This window comes from Biomphalaria glabrata, chromosome 3 (genome assembly GCF_947242115.1).
Source record: "Biomphalaria glabrata chromosome 3, xgBioGlab47.1, whole genome shotgun sequence".
NCBI classification, from domain to species: Eukaryota; Metazoa; Mollusca; class Gastropoda; family Planorbidae; genus Biomphalaria; species Biomphalaria glabrata.
The window spans coordinates 42,515,146-42,541,704 of record NC_074713.1 but is presented as its reverse complement, the minus strand read 5'-3'; the positions used below and the strand labels follow the sequence as shown (position 1 = coordinate 42,541,704).

Here is a 26,559-nt window from a genome sequence, read left to right as displayed (position 1 = left end):
TATATGTAAATAGGAAGATATATTGTAATGATCAAAGGCCAATGTGTGGTGGAAGTAAGGAAAATCTTTTGTGCGATGAGAGCGATTCGAATAAATTTGAATCCTGCCGCTTATAACTCCTGGCCATCGTTCCCTTTATATCTTTCTTGAATATGTGCACGTTATTTCAAATCCTGATAAAACGTTTTATTTATAGGTCAGTGTTGCATATTTCTTCTTACTTCCTATTGGCCTTTGATCTTTACTATTTACATATATTATTTCATTTCTCAACAAGTATGAAGAGAAGAAGGGTAGATAACTATAAACACTTTTAATAACAGGTTCAAAAATATCAAAAACAACATTCTAAATAAACATATGTATATATTAGATAGGTTATTGATGGTATATTGATTTGTAGTTTATAAGCTTTTTTTCAATCCTCGTTCTAAAATTCTATTTTTATTTAATGTCTCACATTTTATTTTGTCATGCAAATAAAAATAAATAAATGAGATGGTGTAACTTTCTTACTTTTTTACATTTCTTATTTGTTGGTTCAGGGGAAGTAATGAACGGGAATACGCTGCACCAGAACTTTGCGGCCTCCAAAGTATGAACTCGAATTTTTAATCTCTTTTGAAATATAAGCGTGACGGACGGGCGGACGGACAGACCACACTTAAGTAATAGCGGCTTTTCCCCTTGCGAAAAATATTTTCTTTGGAGAGCGAATATTTTTTTCGATCGAATTTTCAGTTTAGAATAATAAAAAAGAAATGAAAAATAAAAAGTTAAAAAAAAAAAAAAAAAAGAAAAAGAAAAGCAAAATATTAAAGTCCTTTTCTAAAGAACAAGGCTTATCGAAAGGTGAAGATCTCCGCCCTTAAGACTATATCTATCAATAATGAACTAATTATTTCCCTTATTCAATATCAAACAAAATATTTAATTACTAGTATTTTTTAATTATTGATTCATGTTTTGTTAGGTACTATAAATAATTGTTTAAAGTATCAACTTGATCGGAAAATGCGCAAGGGAGAAATAGGATTAACAATTATTAAGCCATCTGAGAATACAGAAGGATTAGTTTCCCTTGATGGTATCAAACAAAATAATTAATTATCAGTAAATAATTGACTAATTGGTTTCTTTTTTTTTCTTATTCATTCATGTCTTGTCTATGCCAATGAATAATTGTATGAAGTTTTAACTTGACCCGAGAATGTGTGAGGGAGAAATAACGTGTACACACATTTTTTACCAGACAGACAGACAGACAGACAGAGTGATTTGATAAAAGCTTTGTAAAAAAGAACAACATCTGACGAACTCTTCAACTTTGTATTTTCTTTTTAAAATTAAAAAACAACAAAATCTTTAAAACATATTAGAAAAACATTTTCCCACCAATGCTAAACATTCAACCAACTTTACAAAAACGTCTGTCTTAAAACTCTCCGCAGTATTTTTCCACTTGGACTTTTTGGTATGGCCTCAATGAACTGGACACCACCTCGTAGTCTATTTATATAGGCGGTTCGATCTAAAAATAGATTTTAAAGGGAGATAATAGATTGTTTTAAAATAGCTTATACATAGATGCACACAATATCTCTGCTACAATTATTCATTTAAAGAAAATTATTAAGTTTTACTTATTCTGTTACGTCTATTTATTTCCCGCCTCAGTCTCACAAGTTTATCTTTCTAAAGTGATGAGAGATTTTTACGATATGCTAAACAATGTCAAATACACTTAGTTGAATTTGAAAATTACAAACTAAATTTAAAAAATCTCATACAGAAGAACTACACCGGTGGTGGAATCAAATACAAAAACAACAATTCCTCTGTTTTCAGCTTTAGATGACAATTTTAGGTTTTAAATGTTCTACTTCGTAGGTCACCTTCAATATACTTCACCAGTTCATGCTCTTGGACCTTTGACCCTGGTTTCTTGACCACAAACGCTTTAGGTAGTTCCCCACATTCCTCACTGGGCACTCCCAAGACCGCCACGTCCTGGACATCTGGATGACCCAACAGCAAGGCTTCTAACTCAGCAGGAGCCACCTGAGAAATAAGACATTTTATATTTAGATTCAGAAAACTGGAGAATCCACTGTCACAGATTAAATAGTGATCATGTTGTACTTTATTACATTTAATGTGTATTGGTTGAACCTAGTGGGTGAAAGTATGAACATGTGAACATTAGTTATCAGATGATTGATGTTGCAAAATAGGTTTATTCCGGAAGTACGGCGCCCTTATCTTATGATCCGTTTTCAGATGACCGGAAGTACGAGTGAAAGCATGAACATGTGAACATTAGTTGTCAGATGACCGGAAATACGAGTGAAAACATGAACATGTGAACATTAGTTGTCAGATGACCGGAAGTACGAGTGAAAACATGAACATGTGAACATTAGTTGTCAGATGACCGGAAGTACGAGTGAAAACATGAACATGTGAACATTAGTTGTCAGATGACCGGAAGTACGAGTGAAAGAAAGTACAAGATTTTAGTCAGAGTTTGGCCAAGTATACAGTCAAATTAGTTAGTCATTTAGCAGTCAGAAAGCTGTAATTTGTACAGAGAAATCAACAAGTATGCAGTCAATAGGAGAGTCAATCAAGCAAAGTTAGGTAAAGTAGTCATTCTAGGAGTCACGTAAGAGTGCAGTCAGGTGAAGTAGTCATTCTAGGAGTCACGTAAGAGTGCAGTCAGGTAAAGTAGTCATTCTAGGAGTCACGTAAGAGTGCAGTCAGGTGAAGTAGTCATTCTAGGAGTCACGTAAGAGTGCAGTCATAAAATTGTGTCATTGAAGCAATAATTGTGTGATTCAAAATACGGACTATAAACTGTTATATGTCTCATCTACTCTAATGCATTAGGTTCATATTTGGATTCCTCACGCAACATTGGTACGTCACAACCTGTATATCTATGTACATAAACATTGTGTCCAAGCAATGAAGAGTTGTCAAGTCCATTACGGTTGTCGCTATAAAGTACTCCCAGTCTCTATAAAGTACTCCCAGTCTCTATAAAGTACTCCCAGTCTCTATAAAGTACTCCCAGTCTCTATAAGTCTTTCAAGCATCTGGACAACAAGCTACACACATGTAAGGAACGCTAACCTCATCCATCAAATAGTTATATGTCCATTATTACATCGACACCCAACCTCAAGACATTTTTTTATCTTGGCTTGGAAATAAGCGCAGTTTATGTGATTCTATGCCAGTTGGCGCTATGGAATGTGTTTCCATTGGTCGTGTAAACCTACGTTTTTTATTGTTGCTGTGAAGTTTTAAGTCATTGGCGACATTACAGCGAGCTGTTCAATACCTCTTACCGCAAAGCCTTTATATTTGATGAGTTCTTTCAGTCTGTCTTGAATGTAAAGAAGTCCATCTGGAGAGACATGGCCGATATCACCTGAATTGAAGAGAAATACATTAGATCGCGTGTCTCCACCTAGAAGATGCTCATTATCAAGAGGACTAAAAGAAACAAAAACAAATGAAGTTATTTATCTTATTCACTGTAAACCAGTTACACAGACTAAAAAATCAAAATAGCGAGATGTTATAAATAATCAAGACTCATAATCAGTGGCGTCACTAGGATGGGTGTCACCCGGTGCCGTCATCTCATGGTGTCAACCCCCCCCCCTTAAAAAATCCTTTTATCCCCGTTTGTTTGTTGCGCTGTAATAGATATAGTTTATCACTTGTTGATTACAATGTATCTATAGTTCACTGGTTCGCGTAGTCATGTGAAGCTCTGCACGCATCGAAGACATTGCCATTAATCTATAGTTCAATTTTACAACAATGCAACCATTAGCAAATTACACTGTTTTTTTTCTGGATTTCAAACTTTAAAACTTATTATTAACATATCAAAGTTAATGTCTTTAACGGTTTCATTTTTAATAAAATTCCACTTTTGTGAAAGCGTCGTTTTTTTCCTTTGTCTTTAAAAGGTTCTTAATGTAAAAATCCTTTTTCACATGACGCCACAGATAAGCAGATGGTAAGAAACGGTTAAAGGCTTTGTTAATGATTTAGAGATAGTTTTAAAGGTCTTAGTGGCTTATGAATCATACACTGTCAACGTTTATTTTATTTAAGACTAACTTTTGTTGCCTTCCCTTCTCAGTCATGGTGTTTCTGTTTGAATGTCGCCTTTTGGCAAATCATCATATACGCAAATATTTTGAAACAGACATCTACAATACTTCTTTGGTTGTTGGACTAAAGAATTTTTCGGTTAGATTGGTCCAAATGTATCTGCTACATCAATGATTGCTTCCAGTAGGAGATGAAGCTCAGAGTTAAAAAACGATCAATGCACATAAGAATGAACCTCTTTTTCTCTCCTTAAATAGTAAGTGCGGCATCTTGTGATTGCTCGCCTGACATTTTCTTCTTGTTTTTTTTTCTTCTGAATCACACATTGCTTTTTTTTTTTAGAAGAGCCTTTTTTTAGAACACTTTGCGCAAACGTGTAAAGCTTTTGTGAAAGAAAATGTTTAATTAGTCACCACATTGTCAATAGTTTAATGATAGGCCTAGTCTTGTGTATCTTTGGCCTTCTAGTACATCGTCCACCTCCCTTCCAAAAAAAAAAAAGATAGGTAAAATAAAAGATCTTAAGCTGCGCCTCTAGTGGCAATAATTTCAGAACGAAAAAAAGTATTTCAATCGTATCAAAAATGCTCGGTAAAACGCTACTTTCTGAAAAAGAAAGTTGACCACATAGAGTGAATGTTATACACATCTATTAAATAGCTATTCTGTTGGTTCATAATACATTTCCTGAACTCCTCCAAGGTTCCAGACATTGAAGCTGCATTTTCATATTTGAGCTCCAACCTCATCTTTGCGCTCCAACCTTTTCTAGACAATTTAAGATATTAAGTTGATCTCATCAGTTGTTTTTTGTCTCCCTTAAAATCGTATAACTTCTGAATCTGATAAGTGTGTGCTATGTCAGGTGTGCTATGTCAGGTGTGTTGTCAAATAAAATACAAAGGTGCTTACAGTCATTCTGACACTAATATCTTTACGTCGTTTGCTAAAACATGTATACACTTTTTAACATAACCAATGTACTTTCAGCTATGGGTGTTATCTACACAACATTTCCATCATCTCATGGAAATTCTGTATTCAATAAAGACTCGTTGTTAATATGGTCACGAAATGTCAACTATTCTGCTTTTTATAGAAACAGAGTCCTTTCAATATATCCTTCCATTGTTTTTCTTCTTTATATCAATCATAGCAACGACTTCCTTGTCAAATGTATTTGTAGCCGGATGTTCTTGTTTTTTCATTTTTCGTTGCTAATATCAACATGCCAACTCTCAGACGCACGCAAACACATATTCATAAGGCTCTGAGATATATTTCATACACAGTCTTCCATTCTTTGTTTAGTTTTCGATATCTAAGCCTCAGTTGACATTATTAAAGTAATACAATACAGTAACAATGAAAGAAAGATAAATATAGAAATGTTGTGGTGATCATGTGACATTAATGTACCTGTGTGCATCCATCCATCGGGGTCAATGATTGAATCTGTTGTCTGTTTATCTTTGAAATAGCCTTTCATTATTTGAGGACCTTTCACACAGATTTCCCCAACACCTCCAGTTCCTAATGGTTCATGTGTGTCTGTATCTACAATCTACAATATATTTATATATATATATATATATATATATATATATATATATATATTTTAAAAATAGACTTAATTACGTTCACATTACATAACCAAATACACATAATTACATATACATACTTTTTTCCCTTACTTTTTTTCTTTTGGTTACCTCATATCGCCCTCACATTTTCCCATCGATTTCTCTTCTTTTTCTATGTTACTACATTGTGTTGCTTCAAATTGTATAATATAAAACTGGTTCTTAAAAAGTGAAACTTATGAAAGAGGAGATTACCGTGTTAAAAATGAGTCCTGACCATGCCCAATAGTCAGGTGTGAGGAGTATCGATGTTGTCATGCTGTCTGATGTAAGCAACTCTTCTAAAGCACTTAATGAATGAACGCATTTTTTCTTTTGTATTTTTTCGAGATCGCGACGATACTTTTGTTTAGTGCTCTAAAGATGAGAATTATCTATACTATAAAGTAGAATGTGAGGTGTATGTATGTTACTTATAGACATCAAAACCGCTTGACCAATCTTGATAGAACTTGGCAGGAATGTTTCTTAGGTACTAACTTAGACCTTAGTGTATGTATTGTAGCCCTAAAACAAACGTAAGACCCTAAAAAAAAAAAAGGTGTCCGACTCTATTACAGCTATAGTATTTTATGGATCTAGGCCATGTCTACAATGTTGACATAGAAAGGATCATTAGCTACGTTTAACATACATTTAAATCCAATCCACTAGATTAGTAAACACAAACTTAGACCCGCAGGCCGCGGGTAATGTCAGGCTAGTATTATTATATTCTTAAAGTGCTAGTGTAGAGACTGAGGTGCTAGTGTAGAGACTTAGGTGCTGGTGTAAAGACTGAGGTTCTGGTGTTGAGACTGAGGTGCTGGTGTTGAGACTGAGGTGCTGGTGTAGAGACTGAGGTGCTAGTGTAGAGACTGAGGTGCTAGTGTAGAGACTGAGGTTCTTGTGTTTAGACTGAGGTTCTTGTGTTTAGACTGGGGTGCTAGTGTAGAGACTGAGGTGCTAGTGTAGAGACTGAGGTGCTAGTGTAGAGACTGAGGTGCTAGTGTAGAGACTGAGGTGCTAGTGTAGAGACTGAGGTGCTAGTGTAGATACTGAGGAGCTAGAGCACCATTTCTCAAACTTTATCAAAGAGACTTATTTATTTTTCTTTTACACTAAATCTCTGTTATTGTTTTGGTTTCGTTCCCAATAACTCCCGCTTGTTTCCCAGATTTCTAAAACTGTGCTATGTGCTACCTTTCCAAGAGTGTTGACCACAAAGTGTCCCGCTGACCCAGGTGTACTTGTCGTGTCAATGGTGAATACTGGTGACAGCTCCGTCATGCCAGCGGCTGTTGATGTAAACACAGTTGGGCATGGACTGTAAATTAGCTGACTTAATTAATATTTAAAGCTAACCAGAAAATAAAAAAATTTAAAATAAATAATTCTACATTGCCTTACACACCCATTTTAGTAAGGGAGTGAACTCGTGATATTATTAATACTAATTACTTTACACGATAGTCTACCTTGATTCACAGTAATGCCATGGTCCAGTTTCTTTAGAAGCTCCAAAGTCACTTCGACTCCAAGAGGGGCAGCTCCGCAAATCACTCTTTTTAGAGATTTTAAATTATATTGACTGACACTAGGCATTTTGGATAAAAACAACACAAGCGGAGGAACTAGATGTGCCAGACTAATCTGTAAAAAACAAACAAACAACTAATTGAACAGACTAAATGGACAGACTAAATGGACAGACATATGTAAGGCAAAGATTAAAGGAAAATCGTGGGCGGCCCCTGAGGGTCTGTCACAAGCTTCCTAGCTATATGTGACGTTACATATTATATTATATACAAATCGAATTCACTATTACGGTTACAAATAGAGTGTTAATCGCAGCCTCATTCATTCATTGGCCTCCTTCAGTCGTTGAACGACTATGGTTCATCTCAAACAAAATGAGATGAAAGCCTGGGCATTGTTTATGGTCGGAACGATGTCCCCCACAAAGCAGTTCCCCCCTCTTCGCACAGCTGATGTGACCAAAGGAACGGAATATCTGATACATTTTGGGATCAGTAGCGCGCAGGCTCTGTTAAGCTGACGCGAATTCATGATCTAGTCATACATATTGATTAATGAATTTAACTCTGCTAAGTCGTTGGTTTTCCTGGCTGAGTCAGGCAACCTCTAATGGGACTAGGAAAGAAGGATCACGTGTACACAATTGTCCTAGCAAATGGAATAAGAAATAACTAAGGAGACGGCACAAATAGAGATTCACACCATCTTTTTGACGAAAAGAACATCTTACGGAGAGGGGAGGCTATGGACAGGCATGTGTAAGGCAAAAATTGAAATGTCAATGACCCACGTGATCAAGTTACAATAAGTCATTGTGGTACTAGGAAAATCAGAGATTTGATATGAATTACCTATAACACAGGGAATATATGATTTTATATAACATAGGGAATATATGTTTTTTGTCTTTGTAGGAATTTTATTAGGTCATGTTTTTTTTTTGTTAAAGAAAGTCTCTAAGTTTAGTCAATTTACTAATACTGTCACGGAGTTGCTCTAGTGACACTCCAGTCAAATAAGAATATTCATTTGTTATAGACCTCAAGGCTCCATTTTGCGCTTTTTAAATGTGTGTGTCTGTTTGAGAGAGAGAGAGAGAGAGAGAGAGAGAGAGAGAGAGAGAGAGAAGAGAGTGACAAAATCATGTATCCATAATTGAGTGATATATCTAATCAAAAAAAGAGAGTGTAACGACTAGGTTACATTTATGTTAACACATAGGTTACATTAATTAAAGGTATACATTTGTTTTTTAATTCCTTCATTTTTTTTAGTCTATTAGCTTACATGTTTATCTTGCAGACATTGCAGAAAGGTTTCTGGTACAAACTTTGGTAAGTATACGACTGACGCGCCACCTAGGATGACAGACAACTGGACTACGACCATTCCGTAAATATGAAACATGGGCAGAAGACCAAGAGCCCGATCATCAGGCGTTGTGGGGATGCTGGAACTGTTGATAGATAGAGAAATAGTGTATCGAATTTTTCTCTTTATTTCTCTAATTTTTTTTTATATCGAAAAGGAGGAAATAAATCTTACAGCATTGAAAGATGGATTGTAAGTCTGGATTTCTTCCCATTTAGAAAAGCTTTTTTTTTTAAAGTATTTTATTATTTTGATTCTTATAAAGCTTCTCCCCGTTCACTGTCAGTCTGGTACACATTTTGTACACAGTATTTCTCCCACTTCCCATTCTAGGATCAAGTTGAAGCTACAGCGCTTTAGATACGGTACATAAGTTGAGGCACTTAATGATAACATGGCTAAAGGAGCATAACACTAACCACAGTGACATATTTTGTAAGGGAAGGCACTGGGCAGGATTTTTTATGGAGGCCTTACCCTCTTGAAGCTTCAAGATAATTGCACTTTAAAGTATTAAATCTGTACGAATGTCTTATTTAGATGAGATAGATGAGAGAATAGTTATTGATCCAAACTAATAGAAATTTTGTTTAACTAAAGTTGGCCAACTCAATGTAACTACTACAACAACAAACAACATAAATAAAATTCACAAATGCTAACAACAATTACATAAAACATATATGCACACTCACAACCAGCTCCTTTTTAAATTAAACTTCTAGGTACATTTCGGTGACGACATATAACACTGTTACAGTAGCCGAGAGCAGGATAAAGGAGTTTTTTAAAATCTTTCTGTTTTAGTCCTAATGAAAAGGAGATGACCACTTCGTACAAATCTGATGTAACAGTGGTTTAATGGTTGCAGGTTGGTCTAACTCTATTTAAGTGATATACGATGTTTTTTTTAATTAGCCTATTTAGTTGTGCCAGTGCTGTATAGAAAAGTTTAATTATTGTTTGGTCTATTTTAAATTTCCTTAGCTTTATAAGATAGAAGAGTCGTTGATGAATTTTGATGTAAACGTTTTGACAGTGTTTACTTTATCTTGGTTTGTTGATGATTGTACCTAGGTATTTATATTCTATAACTTGGTCTATCGTTTGGTTGTTTTTCTGAATTTCTGCAAGATGGCCTTCATGTTTCCTAAAACCTATTAACATTTCTTTAGTTTCCTGAACATTTAAATCAATAAGAAAGTTGTGATGACACCATTGGTAAAAGTGTTAATTGTGAAGAAATGAAATAGACTAATAGAGCACTTGTCAATTCAATCCTTATATTCATATATTTAATATCCATTTTGTCTTTCAAATTTTATTTATCTTTTTAATGTGGATGTCTTCATTAAGGCTGAAGCCTCGGGTAGCTGCACAGTCTTGTACTGTCTTAAATCCGGCACTGTTTAGTTAATATCTCAGCGTTGTAAAAAGGTATCACGCTTACCTTGACTTTTTTATTTTGATATCTCATTTATAAAGTAGAAGTTAAGGTGTATGTTAAGGTGTATGCTAAGGTGTATGTTAAGGTGTGTGTTAAGGTGTATGTTAAAGTGTATGTTAAGGTGTATGTTAAAGTGTATGCTAAGGTGTATGTTAAGGTGTATGCTAAGGTGTATGCTAAGGTGTGTGTTAAGGTGTGTGTTAAGGTGTATGTTAAGGTGTATGCTAAGGTGTATGTTAAGGTGTATAATAAGGTGTATGCTAAGGTGTATGTTATGGTGTATGTTAAGGTGTATGCTAAGGTGTATGTTAAGGTGTATGTTAAGGTGTATGCTAAGGTGTATGCTAAGGTGTATGCTAAGGTGTATGTTAAGGTGTATGTTAAGGTGTATGCTAAGGTGTATGTTAAGGTGTATGCTAAGGTGTATGCTAAGGTGTATGTTAAGGTGTATGCTAAGGTGTATGTTAAAGTGTGTGATAAGGTGTATGTTAAGGTGTATGCTAAGGTGTATGCTAAGGTGTATGTTAAGGTGTATGCTAAGGTGTATGCTAAGGTGTATGTTAAGGTGTATGTTAAAGTGTATGCTAAGGTGTATGCTAAGGTGTATGCTAAGGTGTATGTTAAAGTGTATGTTAAGGTGTGTGTTAAGGTGTATGTTAAGGTGTATGCTAAGGTGTATGTTAAGGTGTATGTTAAGGTGTATGTTAAGGTGTATGTTAAGGTGTATGCTAAGGTGTGTGTTAAGGTGTATGTTAAAGTGTATGTTAAGGTGTATGCTAAGGTGTATTTTAAGGTGTATATTAAGGTGTATGTTAAGGTTTATGTTAAAGTGTATGTTGAGGTGTATGCTAACGTGTATGTTAAGGTGTATGTTAAGGTGTATGCTAAGGTGTATGCTAAGGTGTATGCTAAGGTGTATGTTAAAGTGTATGTTAAGGTGTGTGTTAAGGTGTATGTTAAGGTGTATGCTAAGGTGTATGTTAAGGTGTATGCTAAGGTGTATGCTAAGGTGTATGTTAAGGTGTATGTTAAGGTGTATGCTAAGGTTTATGTTAAGGTGTATGTTAAGGTGTATGTTAAGGTGTATGTTAAGGTGTATGCTAAGGTGTGTGTTAAGGTGTATGTTAAGGTGTATGTTAAGGTGTATGCTAAGGTGTATTTTAAGGTGTATATTAAGGTGTATGTTAAGGTTTATGTTAAAGTGTATGTTGAGGTGTATGCTAACGTGTATGTTAAAGTGTATGTTGAGGTGTATGCTAACGTGTATGTTAAGGTGTATGTTAAGGTGTATGCTAAGGTGTATGCTAAGGTGTATGTTAAGGTGTATGTTAAGGTGTATGTATGCCTATGTCTTTTATAGAAATCCAAAACGTTGGATTAATCTTGATAAAACTTCGCATGAACATTCCTTAGTTTAAAGCGGTGATCTTATGAGATGTCAAGCTGCCCTACAACAAAACAGTTTACTAGATTTAGGTCAATGTGTCATCTTGACAAACATTTTAATTATTAAAACTTCATTGATGCCATTTATATTACAACAAAACGAAAAAAAAACAGCAAAGCCGGGTTAAAAATATTAGCTAGTATTTGATATTTTAACTTATTTTAATTAAAATAAGCTTCCAATTGGATAATTAAATAAAATACTAAAATATTGAGTTTCTAACGAGTAGATACATGGTTATAATTTGAAAATATCAGTTAATTTTTTTTTTGTTGTACATGTTATGCAAATTTTAATTAAAAAAATAAACTCACGCAATCTGTAGACAGTTGGCCATACAGTTATAATGTGTTAACATAACACCTTTAGGTAATCCAGTTGTACCGCTAGAGTAAGGTAAAATAAAAACATCCTCCACTGGATTAATATCCACGTCTGGAAACATTCGACCATCGTCATCCAGTAAAGTCTGAAACGGTCGAAATCCTTCAGCTTCCCCAAACACAATAAGATCCTATGGATACAGAAGTCAGTCGTGAGGTCAACTTAATAAACTCAAAAATATTTTATATAGACAACAATTTATTTGTAAGTCAAAATTTTGTTGGCCATAATGTTGTTAGTCTATACTATTTAATGTCTTGGCTGAGTTGAATAACTTCATCATTGCAAAACAATCAACTTACTTTGACATGACTCTCCTGGGGCTTGACAAGTTTTAAAGCTTTTGAAACGCTGGCAACACAATTGGGCGTCGCAAACACAGCTTTAGATCCACTGTGAACTATATGTCGTCTGAGTTCATCTAGCATAGAAAAAAGAGAACGAAAAAAAACGCGTGTTTTTAAACAATGTCGAAAAAAAATTTCAAAGTGTTTGAGTCAGCTCAATACTTCCCAATAGAAGAGGACGTTATCTCCTCCAAGTTTTCTATGCTATGAAACTAAACAATGAGTGTGACTTCTTTAAGAAATGTAACTTGCTCCTTGCATTGAGCTATGAAAAATGTTGCAGGGAAAGAGTTTCCTTAGAACCTTTTTTTTATGGGGGGGGGGGGAGTATAAAGGGGGCAGAGGATGCTGGGTGGATGGGGAAGAAACTATATAGGTGGAGAATTAGGAAGGAGAGAAAGAGAACCGTACAGAGAGGGGGGGATTCGGAGAGAAAAAGAGAGAGAGAGTTAAGGGGAGGGGGGAAAAGAAAGATAAGAAAGTAGTTAAAGAAAAAGAAACAGCTCATCGAAGAGTAGAGAGAAGAGTGAAGGTGCGAGAGGAATCTAGACAAGGAGGAGAGAGAGGAGTCCATATAAGAAGGGGAGAAAGAGAGGGGAGAGAGTAGTCCAGATAAGGAGGAGAGAGATAGAGGAGTCCAGATAAGGAGGAGAGAGATAGAGGAGTCCAGATAAGGAGGAGAGGGATAGAGGAGTCCAGATAAGGAGGAGAGGGATAGAGGAGTCCAGATAAGGAGGAGAGAGATAGAGGAGTCCAGATAAGGAGGAGAGAGATAGAGGAGTCCAGATAAGGAGGAGAGAGATAGAGGAGTCCAGCTAAGGAGGAGAGAGATAGAGGAGTCCAGATAAGGAGGAGAGAGAGAGAGAGAGTAGTCCAGCTAAGGAGGAGAGAGAGAGAGAGTAGTCCAGCTAAGGAGGAGAGAGAAAAGCCCAGATAAGGAGGAGAGAGTGAGGAGTCCAGCTAAGGAGGAGAGAGTGAGGAGTCCAGATAAGGAGGAGAGGGATCGGAGTCCAGATGGGGGGGGGAGTATAAAGGGGGCAGAGGATGCTGGGTGGATGGGGAAGAAACTATATAGGTGGAGAATTAGGAAGGAGAGAAAGAGAACCGTACAGAGAGGGGGGGATTCGGAGAGAAAAAGAGAGAGAGAGTTAAGGGGAGGGGGGAAAAGAAAGATAAGAAAGTAGTTAAAGAAAAAGAAACAGCTCATCGAAGAGTAGAGAGAAGAGTGAAGGTGCGAGAGGAATCTAGACAAGGAGGAGAGAGAGGAGTCCATATAAGAAGGGAGAAAGAGAGGGGAGAGAGTAGTCCAGATAAGGAGGAGAGAGATAGAGGAGTCCAGATAAGGAGGAGAGAGATAGAGGAGTCCAGATAAGGAGGAGAGGGATAGAGGAGTCCAGATAAGGAGGAGAGGGATAGAGGAGTCCAGATAAGGAGGAGAGAGATAGAGGAGTCCAGATAAGGAGGAGAGAGATAGAGGAGTCCAGATAAGGAGGAGAGAGATAGAGGAGTCCAGCTAAGGAGGAGAGAGATAGAGGAGTCCAGCTAAGGAGGAGAGAGAGAGAGAGTAGTCCAGCTAAGGAGGAGAGAGAAAAGCCCAGATAAGGAGGAGAGAGTGAGGAGTCCAGCTAAGGAGGAGAGAGTGAGGAGTCCAGATAAGGAGGAGAGGGATCGGAGTCCAGATAAGGAGGAGAAAGTGAGGAGTCCAGATAAGGAGGAGAGAGCAAAGCCCAGATAAGGAGGAGAGAGTGAGGAGTCCAGCTAAGGAGGAGAGAGAGAGGAGTCCAGATAAGGAGGAGAGAGTGAGGAGTCCAGATAAGGAGGAGAGGGATCGGAGTCCAGATAAGGAGGAGAAAGTGAGTAGTCCAGATAAGGAGGAGAAAGTGAGGAGTCCAGCTAAGGAGGAGAGAGAGAGGAGTCCAGATAAGGAGGAGAGAGAGAAGAATCCAGATAAGGATGAGAGAGAGAGGAGTTCAGATAAGGAGGAGAAAGAAAAGCCCAGAAAAGGAGGAGAGAGTGAGGAGTCCAGATAAGGAGGAAAGAATGAGGAGTCCAGATAAGGAGGAGAGACTGAGGAGTCCAGATAAGGAGGAGAGAGAGGAGTCCAGATAAGAAGGAGAGATTGAGGAGTCCAGATAAGGAGGAGAGAGAGGGAGGAGTCCAGATAAGGGGGAGAGAGCGAGAAGAATCCAGATAAGGAGGAGAGAGAGAGGAGTCCAGATAAGGAGGAGAAAGAGGGAGGAGTCCAGATAAGGAGGAGAGAGAGAGGAGTCCAGATAAGGAGGAGAGAGAGAGAGGAGTCCAGATAAGGGGGAGAGAGCGAGAAGAATCCAGATAAGGAGGAGAGAGAGAGGAGTCCAGATAAGGAGGAGAGAGAGAGGAGTCCAGATAAGGAGGAGAGAGAGGGAGGAGTCCAGATAAGGAGGAGAGAGGAGTCCAGATAAGGAGGAGAGAGAGGGAGGAGTCCAGATAAGGCGGAGAGAGAGAGGAGTCCAGATAAGGTGGAGAGAGAGAGGAGTCCAGCTAAGGAGGAGAGAGAGAGGAGTCCAGATAAGGAGGAGAGAGAGAGGAGTCCAGATAAGGAGGAGAGAGAGAGGAGTCCAGATAAGGAGGAGAGAGAGAGGAGTCCAGATAAGGAGGAGAGAGAGAGAGGAGTCCAGATAAAGAGGAGAGAGATGGAGTAGTCGAGATAAGGAGGAGAAAGAAAAACCCAGATAAGGAGGAGAGAGAGAGAGAAGAGTCCAGATAAGGAAGAGTGTTACGTTTTCATATTGGATGAGACTCTTTAGACATGTAAACGACAAATCACAGTTTATAAATACTTTAATCTTTATTAACACTGAAAACACTTTCTTGTTCATAGTCCTCCATTTCGGTTCTTCTTTCTACTTTCAACACGCAATCGCACCATTTCACATTCACACTAAGATGCGCACGTAACACCCCCCCCCCCTGTTTAACAAGTTCGATGTACATCGAACGTCCAAAATACAAATCACTGAATATATTATCAGACTATTCCAAGTTAAAAAAAAAAATCGGTAACATATAAAACCATAATGTAATAACTAAACAAACTCAAACACAATGTCATGTTAATACCAATACAATTCCAACATGGAATAACAATTATATTCATCACAATAATAACTGTTATTACGAGCAATTGAAACCACTTCTGTTAACATATATCTTTAAGTAATCATATTTCTATTAATACAACTCCCCACTCATAATATTATACCTGTACAAACACCATCATTCCAGTCGCAATCAAATAGTTAACAAACAAGGTCTATCTTGCTCCATGTATATTGTAGCCTCCACAACATGACCCAGTTTATAACTAACAACACTCCTCATAGGCTACCATAGATTTAATCCAATGCTATTTACGTCTTAGTATCATCAGGCCTATATAATAATTCCAGTCTTGACGTTTCTTTTTATGTATTTCTACCACATCATTTCGATAATTTTCTTACAAATGTAATTTTAATAGAATAATTATAATCCAACAGAACCACACATAATTAAATACATTGTGCAACATCTACGTATCTACTTTCCAGTATTTATACTCTTTTACATTTCCTATGTAGCCTATACAAACTTCTATAATGTAGTATCCTTAACCTATATGTATATGTAACAACAATATTTACTTCATTACACATATATTTATTCATTGTAGAATAGAACAATAATTAGTGTCCATCAGTCCTACCTTTTCTAATCATATCTATATAATTCTAACATTATTGACATGCCATCCTTTCCGCTTCCCTCCTTTGCAATGATGTCCCATTGTGATCCTACTACCGAATGATCTAGCTGTACTGTTTTCTAGGCTGCTAATATCCCTTTCTTTTCTCGTATACGCCTCTCCACTATCGTACCTTGATTCCTTAATTCTAATTAACTGTTGACACTGTCTTCTAATATGCCCCCTTCTCCCACAATTAAAGCATAAGATGTATGGACTTGTACGTCTATATGTGGGTTTAAATCGCTTTCCCTGTACCACTGATTGCCTTACTTTACTTTGATTTGGACCCATTCCTATTGCATTGCTTTCTACCTTATCTGTTAATTCTTTCTTCTCCGTGCTCTCTGCTACCCATGTCATCTGATGTATGAGATCTTATGTCTTCTTCCACATCCCCATTTCTACCTCGCGTAAACTTTATCCCATAATATTTCTACCAATTCTCAATCTCCCTTGCTGAACATATTTTCACCCCATGAATATTCCCAATAATTAAATCTATCTCACCCTGATCTACAACACAAGCTTCCACTGTCCCCTTAAAATACGGTGTGTCTATACTAACTTTAGCAATCGGTAATTGTACAATATTCCCATTAAACATAACACACTTCCTAGATTCGCCTGTATATTCATGGTCTTCCACTAAATCCTTATTCACTCCAATAATAGTGCTCCCTGTATCCCTGATGGTCTTGGCTGCCTTGTTCCCTACGAATGTCTGAAAAATCTCCAATGTTCCAGTATCAGATGACAATGATAAGCCTTGCTCTATTCTACCTTTCTCCCAGTCCTTTCTTTCCTGTCTGTTTCCTTGATATCTTCCGTTGCGGCTATCATTTTGTCTTTCATATGTACCACTTCTATACTGTCTATCCTGTGTCTCCCTTGTTCTGTGAGAGTTATTCTGTGTCTCACATGTTCTGTTAAAGGCAACTATTTCTTCTATATCACTGCCTCTAGATAATTTCTTCTCGGGATGAGCCACTTTATAAGCCCTTATCAGTCTTACTATGTCTTCTATGGATTTCGGTTTCCTCTCCAACAGAAATATTTTTAATTCCTCCTGACACTCGTACATCACTTTGTCCAGCATGAGAAATGTCTTAAGACTGTCAAAGGTTTTTTCTACCTCAGCAGTTTCTATCCAGTTATCGAAATGGCTGCTCATTTTGTCCAAGAAGGTCTGCGGGTCATCCTCTGGTTCTATATCACAATTAACAAATTGTTGGCGATAGAAAGCTTCTGTTTTCCCGAAAGTTCGAAGTAGTTGTTCTTTCACAATGCTGTAGTTACCCTGGTTCATACATATTTTTGAAGGCACCTCCGCTGTAAATGATCTCGACAATAAGAATGTCCATTTGTCTTCAGGGTATTCCAATTCTCTCATTTCTATTTCGAACTTCTTCAAAAAAATGTCTATGTCCATTTTGTCTTCGTTGAATATCAAACCTTTATATTTTGCCAGTTTATTCCCTGTAGAGTCACTCTTTCTTTTATCATTCTCTTTTCCTTGGTCTGTTTTTAACTTTTTCTCTGCTGTCTCTTTTTCAAACGCTAATCTTTCTCTTTCAATGGCGACTAATTCGTTTTTCTTCTCCTTTTCAATGGCTATCTTTTCTCTTTCTCTTTTGTCCTCCTTGTCTAATCTTTCCTTTTCTTTTTCTCTTTCTCTTTTGTCCTCCATGTCTAATCTCTCCTTTTCTTTTTCTCTTTCCATTGCTAATCTCTCCCTCTCCATCAACCTTTCTTGTATATACCTCAGCCTTGTCCGCCATTTTCTATTAATATTAATCAAATTGAATAGTATCCTGTCACTAGATCCAGACTATATAATATGATATCTCTACTGTCTGTTGACAGGAGATCAACTGTGTATAAAGGACTACGTAGGTTTTACCTTTGCGTTGGGCGCCACTTGTTACGTTTTCATATTGGATGAGACTCTTTAGACATGTAAACGACAAATCACAGTTTATAAATACTTTAATCTTTATTAACACTGAAAACACTTTCTTGTTCATAGTCCTCCATTTCGGTTCTTCTTTCTACTTTCAACACGCAATCGCACCATTTCACATTCACACTAAGATGCGCACGTAACAAAGAGAGAGATGGAGTAGTCCAGATAAGGAGGAGAAAGAAAAACCCAGATAAGGAGGAGAGAGAGAGAGAGAAGAGTCCAGATAAGGAGGAGAGAGATGTGTGTGAAAGTTAAGATAATAAAAGATTAAAGCATACCAAGTTTCAAAGACAGAGCTATGAAAGTGTTAATTTGACATTGAACTCAATAGATTTTAAACTTACTCAGTAGATTTTAAGCTCAGTAGATTTGCTTGTCCATAGATTATATCATCAACAGAAACTATACATCTAAAGCACACTTGATTACCTGGTGTAGATGAAGGATTGACAGCACTGAACCAAAGGCCAGTAGCAGCACAGGCCAATAGTAATACAGTGTAGTCGATCTGGTTGCAGGAATACACCGCCATGACGTCCCCTTTGCAATAACCCAAGCGATGGAGACCACTAGCCACTCTCATGGACTTCTCTTTCAACTGACCGAAACTGTATTTCTGACCACTTAAATAGTCTTCCTGTTCAATAAATTATACGACTAGACCAATCATTGACAGATAACCTTTGAATGCAAACATAGATATTTTAAAATTAAAACGGAGACAAAATCTTGGGATTGTTGGAACTATGTTATATTTTTTATTTTTAAAACTGAAGATCACATATTTTCTTTTGATAAATAATAAACCCTGCAAAATACTTGCGCACTTTCAATTCCTCTTATTAGCTTGCAAATTCTTCAGGGGCTCAAAAAGTACATTGGGTGGAAATTGGAACCTGGACACTGGACGGGTATTTGAAAAAAAAGGCTCTATCGATTTTCTTAGAGATTTGACAGTTTGGGATAAAAAGCAATACATATCTAATTGACCAAAAATATGTTTTAAAAAAAGGTGGCTCTGGAGAGGAAGGGGGTTCCGGTCCAAATGAACAATATTTAGCCTAGTAACAAATGAACAATATTTAGCCTAGTAACAAATGAACAATATTTAGCCTAGTAACAAATGAACAATATTTAGCCTAGTAACAAATGAACAATATTTAGCCTAGTAACAAATGAACAATATTTAGCCTAGTAACAAATGAACAATATTTAGCCTAGTAACAAATGAACAATATTTAGCCTAGTAACAAATGAACAATATTTAGCCTAGTAACAAATGAACAATATTTAGCCTAGTAACAAATGAACAATATATAGCCTAGTAACAAATGAACAATATTTAGCCTAGTAACAAATGAACAATATTTAGCCTAGTAACAAATGAACAATATTTAGCCTAGTAACAAATGAACAATATTTAGCCTAGTAACAAATGAACAATATTTAGCCTAGTAACAAATGAACAATATTTAGCCTAGTAACAAATGAACAATATTTAGCCTAGTAACAAATGAACAATATTTAGCCTAGTAACAAATCAACGGGGGCAACCGGTGTGCAATGCTAGGGCCTAAATTTAAAAACAAAAAACAAAAAACAAAAAACATAGATTTGAAAAGGTCATTTTAAAATATTGAGTGCATTAGTTATCAAATGTACATTGTAATGCAAAGTCAAGTAAGATATAAGTTTCTGAATGACAAGTTTCAAGCTTATTGATCAAACGTCCTCTGGGAGTGATCAGACTGAAACTAGTTCCAGAGTCGAAGAGCACACAAAATAATTGGGGGAAAGTTATGTTGAAACGTCTACAAAACACTGACATTGAACAATTGAAAAATCTGTGTAGTGATGTAGTGGACAATTATGTTTGAAATCTTTTGTAGCCACATGACACATTTATGTTAACACAATAACGAGTTTTATTATTTGAAATTAAATAAACATATTTTTTTTAAATTGTGAGTGGGGAAGGAAAGCAGAGCAGGGTATTCTTTGGAGCTGTAAGAGTTTTTTTTTTATTATTCATTTATTTAAACTGTATCTAAATCTTCAAGAGTCTTTTAACACTTCACAAAAATCTAAACTCAGTATTGAATGGTGATTATTTTTTTTATATTAACTCTAGAATAAGCATCTAGAGGTAGGCTAAGAGTGCATTTCATTGCGGTGTGTTTGTGTCTACTTACCACAGCCACTAGATTCTTGTATTGGTCACATTTCTCAAACATGAACTGGTGAAATGGGACATTGGTAGGTAGGTTGATGTCCGGCAAGTGACTGCGGACTATGTTGTCTGGACCTATGAGTGAGCCGGTAGATAACCATCTCAAACAGGCAGACAGCCTTGACCTCACGAGTCTAAAAGAGTGACTTTTAAAAGGTGCTGAACAAATGAAGACTTTAGGGAGATGGCGGTACATGATTTCTGTCCAATCAACGAACCACAGTTGATGGGAAAGTATGAATACATTTGAATAAATATGTATTTCAAATTTCTTTAAATTTTATGCTCGGGAATTAGTGGTCACATACAAAAGTGGCTCTCAAAGTGAAAAACATTTGCACATTTGAATGAATATCAATGCAGGTCATAGTTCTAGTTCTCAAGATTAAAAAAAAAATAAAAAGACATTGTCTTCGATTCCGATTATTAGAGGTGAGTGTATTACATGACCAGGCAAACCCAGATACATCCTGCATATTTTGCCACAATCCAATGAAGACAAAGCCATTGTCTACTTTATACTTAAAGATAAAAGATTTAATTATTAAGTATAACCTGCAGTCATTGAGATTTGCTGTTCTGTTCAACTTAGTCAACTTTAGTTCTATACTAAAACTTTATTTCTATCATAAAACTTTAGTTCTATCATAAAACTTTATTTATATCATAAAACTTTAGTTCTATCATAAAACTTTATTTATATCATAAAGCTTTATTTCTATCATAAAACTTTAGTTCTATCATAAAACTTAGGTTCTATCAAAAACTTTATTTATATCATAAAACTTTATTTCTATCATAAAACTTTAGTTCTATCATAAAACTTTAGTTCTATCAAAAACTTTAGTTCTATCATAAAACTTTAGTTCTATCATAAAACTTTAGTTGTATCATAAAACTTTAGTTCTATCATAAAACTTTATTTCTATCATAAAACTTTAGTTCTATCTTAAAACTTTATTTATATAATAAAACTTTAGTTCTATTATAAAACTTTATTTATATCATAAAACTTTAGTTCTATCATAAAACTTTATTTATATCATAAAACTTTAGTTCTATCATAAAACTTTATTTATATCATAAAACTTTATTTCTATCATAAAACTTTAGTTCTATCATAAAACTTAGGTTCTATCAAAAACTTTATTTATATCATAAAACTTTAGTTCTATCATAAAACTTTATTTATATCATAAAACTTTAGTTCTATCATAAAACTTTATTTATATCATAAAACTTTATTTCTATCATAAAACTTTAGTTCTATCATAAAACTTAGGTTCTATCAAAAACTTTATTTATATCATAAAACTTTATTTATATCATAAAACTTTATTTATATTATAAAACTTTAGTTCTATCATAAAACTTTAGTTCTATCATAAAGCTTTAGTTCTATCATAAAACTTTAGTTCTATCATAAAACTTTAGTTCTATCATAAAACTTTAGTTCTATCATAAAACTTTAGTTCTATACTAAAATGTCCCCCTTTCAGACCTTGCCATCTAGACTGCAGATGGTGCAAAGTTCACCTGTTTCTACGCCCGACGGTTAATGATGGTTTCATGTGACTAGCACAACGACCAACCGCCTATAATTTCTCAAACTAGTGTCAAGTATCCATTAGAGTTTTAGGGGCATCCAAAAAATACCGAAAAATCAAAATTCCAGTCTTCACTGAGATTCGAGCCAGGGACACTTTAGTTCGTAAGTCAAGCGCTTCACCTCTCAACCACTGCTCCTAACTTCTTAATATGGTCAGTGTTTATATATGAAATATTCTAAAGCACTATGGGGCCAATACTAAGGATTTGTAGACCTAATTATTAGAAAAAAGTATTTATAGCATTAAAAAAAAAGTATAGGCCCTAAAACGTTCTTACCATAAAGAGATTCTAAATAGTTTTAAAGCTATCCAAGACAAGTCACAGAACAGATGCAATCAATATGGAAGCATAGTGTAGTGGTAGGGCCCTATCAAGCTAGAAACATTAAATTACAGAAGGAGAATCAAGGTTCTTATTGTACTTAATTGCGTCCGACTGAAGACACATAGCGGACAGACTGTGAAATGTTTTTAACAGCTAGCGTCTTATCTGAGAATTCGTCTCGATTAAAAAAAAATGTAACAGTGCTTCATGAAACTAAGTCTCATTTTATGACCTCATTTTAGTTTGTTTAAAAAAAAAAGGTTTAAAAAAAAGACATTAGACATTAGATATGAAGAAGACCTTTTAGGATACCTGAATCCTATTTTATCAACTCAATCTGTCTGTTTGTCTGTCTATCTGGTAAATAGTTTCTACACGTTATTTCTCCCACATCCAATCTCGGATTAAGCTGAACTTTTTCACAATTATTTCTTTTATCTGACAACACAAGAATCAATGAAACAAATTAATTAATTCGTTAATTAACTATTGGTGATTGATTATTTTGTTTGATAACTTAAACAAGGTAAGTAAATCATACTACACCAGCGGTTCTCAACCTTTTATGCCGCGACTACCCCCCCCCCCCCCCGCATTCACACACAGCAATAGAAGAGTAGACAAAAACAATCCATTTTTTCAATGGTCTTTGGCGACCCCTGGCAAATCATCAATCGACATCCAAGGGGGGTCGCGACCCACAGGTTGAGAACCCCTGTACTAGACAATGTAGTGGTATAAGTTGAACCCTGAGTAAATATTTTTTTATGCATTTAAAAAACGATCAACTGGACATTCCCCAAGATACCCCCCGTCTCATCCATCACCCCCCTCCAATTTCCCAACTGGTCCAGATATAGCGCATTGAGAAAGCTAAAAGCTAAACAAAAACTGAAGGGTAAAAATATTTAAATATCTTAAGTTTAGGTCAGTCGTGCATATAATTACATGAATGATTGAAACTAGTTAATACAATGTTTTGTTTAAAAAGTATTTTTATGTTTTTTCTTGTTAAAATATTTCAAATAGAATAGCTGCCTGGTCGTGGAATATGCGCAACGGGCTATCGTCTTCGTGGTCCCGAGTTCGAACTCTGCTCGCTTACATTCTATGACAATCGTACTGGGACATACTAGTCTCATTTCTAAAGGAACATCCTATATTGATTAAACAAAACAAACATTAATTAATTTTGTAATTTAGCTTCAGAGCAATAACCCAATCTCTGTTACTAGGCTACATCTAGTACATTACTTTGAAAAAAAAACTATCTAGTGTCAATGGCTGTAACGGAAACTGGGTCAATGTTTTATATTTTAGTAGGCCTACTTACATAACTTATTACATGGTCCATGATAAGTCAGTCAATGGCATTAAAGTAGACTAGGCCTAGTAATAGAAAGCTGTGTGTTTGTGTACTAAAATCTGCTAGATGAATCTAAATAGTAGCACACGAATCCTTGAATGCAAGCTACACATGTACTACATCTCAGATCGTCGTTAGATAGTTTATTTGAAACATTTTAAAAAATTGATTTTTCTCAGATCTAAAGATGAAGCTCAAAATGGAAAGACATAGCGATTGGAACAACATTTCCAGTCTTGTAACTGATCATGAACAGTCCATAAAGCACATTTCTGCTATCTGCGCTTGGGTTGAGCTGGGAAATTGTTTAAAAGGAAGAAAAGTCGATTGACAAGGAAACACAAAGACCCGCGCAAAAAGAGACTTAGCACTAGCACAATGTTTTACAAAGAATCATTTCAATTGTGCAGTTTCTTGCAAAATAAATTTCAGCACTTCGTGCACTGTTATTGACTGTTTCAACCAAACAATGGAATTTTTGGGGGAATTCGTTGCTTTGTTAGAAAAGTACCTTCATGCAAAGAAGATCATATACGACATTTAAAAACGCAGACATTCTTAATCATGCTTTGACAAAAGAATTAAAAATGAGGCAACGAATGTGTGGCTGAGTGGTGTAAAACCGATCAAGGGGACAAGTTCGAATCCCGACTCGAGCCGAGTAAATCTTGGAAATATTATTCCAGCATTTTGGACTGCTCACTTGATACTGATCTCAAAGAGCTACTGATTATGAATTTATGAATATACAAGATTATGAAAAAACTAGTGGAAATCAGTTTATTTGTGGGATTCTTAACCGTCACAACCTCAACTGCGACATGTTGTGACATTTCGTCACGCATCTCAATCTGTTGTAAAACACGGGAGAAAACTTTGAGGGAGAGAAAGTGAGAGATATTTAGAGATTCGTGACTTGGTCAAGCAGACGTGTGTATCTTATGAGGATTATTTGTACTTAGTGTCATTCAGTATTTGAAGAGATATTTCATATTTAGACAATTATTTCTTTTATGTAGTAGGCTATTCAATTATATGTCCATCATCTTAGCCTTATAGCTGGATATTACATATTAATCATTCTGTATAAAAAAACCTTCGTCTGCTGATGAAGTGCTAGGAGTTGAATATATCGCATTTCTATATGACTTTTTAGTCATTTTATATTTACACAGGCCTATACCGCCTTAAAAAAACTTTTTTTTTAAATTCAGTATTACTTTAAAAAAAAAAAGTTCTGATTATAGTGATAGTTTAATTTACCGGTCCTCACATAGTTTTGTTTATTCAACAAAAGTATGATTTAAAAGCCATTGTTCTACACAAAAGCCTTTTTTTTAATTACAGGCCTACGTTGTCGATAAGATAACTAATTCCTACCTCCCCTCCCCAAACAAACACAACAATAACAAGGTTACAAAGACACCCTATAAACAAAGCCCCATCGAAACCATTCTGGCGCGGTGTGGGGTAATAAGGTTTCATTGGGTAGATTGACCTACTTACAATCACCCCTATAAAAACGTTAACGGATCGGTGTGGGATTTTAGTTATTGGGCCGTTAACGTCTTTCCGCTTTCGTGCCGGTGTGGGATTTCCCCAATCACGCCAGAACCAACATGATGAAATCTTTATTATAACATAAAAAACAATATTATGATGTTTTAAAATGTAGTATTAATCGTCTTAAAGCTAAATGTTGCTTTGAATCCTTTTTGTAAGTAATATTAAGATTTAAAAAAAAAATTAATTAGGGTTCTATTGGGGAAATCCCTAACTGGAATAGTGAAGTTTTACCCGTATGGGCCCAATGCAGACTTTTCGTAATCAAAAAAGTGTATGTGTGTGTGTGTCTGATTTTTTAATGTGCACAATAAAAAAATATATCTATATCTAGTAATATTTAATCACACATAGAATCTAAAGTTAAAGGAGAACATATTTGTTTTTTTTTTTTTTTAGATTTAGATTTTAAAAAAAAGTTTTATACATTTTAACATTTTTTTCGACCAATGAATGAGAAGCATTTATTTCTTTTAAGCTCGCGATATTCGGCACAAACTGGATTATTCAGTCTTCACTCTAGAACGTACACACGTGGATCAAATTAGAGCTAGCTAGATCTAGATCTAAATCTGTTAAGTTATTAGTTATACTACAAGTTTTAGAGCTATAGTCACTCTAGTCTAGGTCTAGTCAATCTAGACTTTTATTAATATAATAGATCTATTATAAATAATTATATGAGCTGTACTTCTTGATATCAATGCATATGTTCTTCAACTCATGGCAGCAATGGCAGCAGCCATGGAAATTCAATTCAATTGGAATGGTCGTAACTTTTAAAGTCTTAAGCCTATCACAAGTACAGATCATCATCAGATGACGAATCTCTAATTCTACTCTAACACTACTAACAGATGTAATCTAGATAGTAGATTAGGTCTAGACTTAGAATAGATTTATAGATATATCTAGATAATCTAGAATCCTAAGAATCTAGATCTAGAGATAGACTAGATCTCTCTAGACTAGTTTTATTATAATTTATAATATCTAAATCTAATAGTAGTAATAGGCTTCTAGATCTAGTACGATATAATATTATTAATATATATATTATATCTAGACTTGAGACCTATTAAATCTAGATCTAGACGACTTTTAAACTTAAGTGATTAACATGCATGCGTTATGACTAGATTTACTATTTAGAATAGATTCTAGATTTAGATTCTAGAATCTACCATGAAATGCATCTGCAGCATAGAATTAGATTTAGTTAAGGACTTACTAGATCTTAAATCTAAATCTACTACCTTTTAACTTTTAGGGCAGAATATTAGATCTAGTCTATATGCCTATCTAGTCACGTAACTGTAAACTAATACTTAGACTTTAGACTTAGGACTTTGGACACTTTGGTATATTAATATAATAATTATTGTACTCATAGTACTCATACTCGTATATAGATTTTAGTTCTATTCTAAACCTCAAAGGAG

The 26,559-nt window shown here is 35.4% G+C and overlaps 1 protein-coding gene across 2 annotated transcripts; it reads right to left on the bottom strand.

Moving 5' to 3' along the window:
* Positions 1 to 1,315: 1,315 nt before the first annotated feature.
* On the bottom strand, positions 1,316 to 22,337 carry LOC106074260 (uncharacterized). Of its 2 annotated transcripts, XM_013235010.2 has the most exons (12): positions 22,141 to 22,337; positions 20,216 to 20,454; positions 18,453 to 18,660; positions 12,250 to 12,368; positions 11,878 to 12,077; positions 8,586 to 8,754; positions 7,235 to 7,409; positions 6,960 to 7,054; positions 5,554 to 5,698; positions 3,354 to 3,436; positions 1,896 to 2,061; positions 1,316 to 1,531 (listed from the first exon to the last, which is right to left on the bottom strand). In XM_013235010.2, exons 2-12 carry the CDS (start codon positions 20,447 to 20,449, stop codon positions 1,419 to 1,421), a joined length of 1,707 nt encoding a protein of 568 aa, XP_013090464.2. In that variant the 5' UTR covers positions 20,450 to 20,454; positions 22,141 to 22,337; the 3' UTR covers positions 1,316 to 1,418. The 2 variants fall into 2 exon arrangements, with proteins under 2 accessions (XP_013090464.2, XP_055881161.1); XM_056025186.1 differs by lacking the exon at positions 20,216 to 20,454 and having other exon boundaries at positions 22,141 to 22,336.
* Positions 22,338 to 26,559: the final 4,222 nt, after the last annotated feature.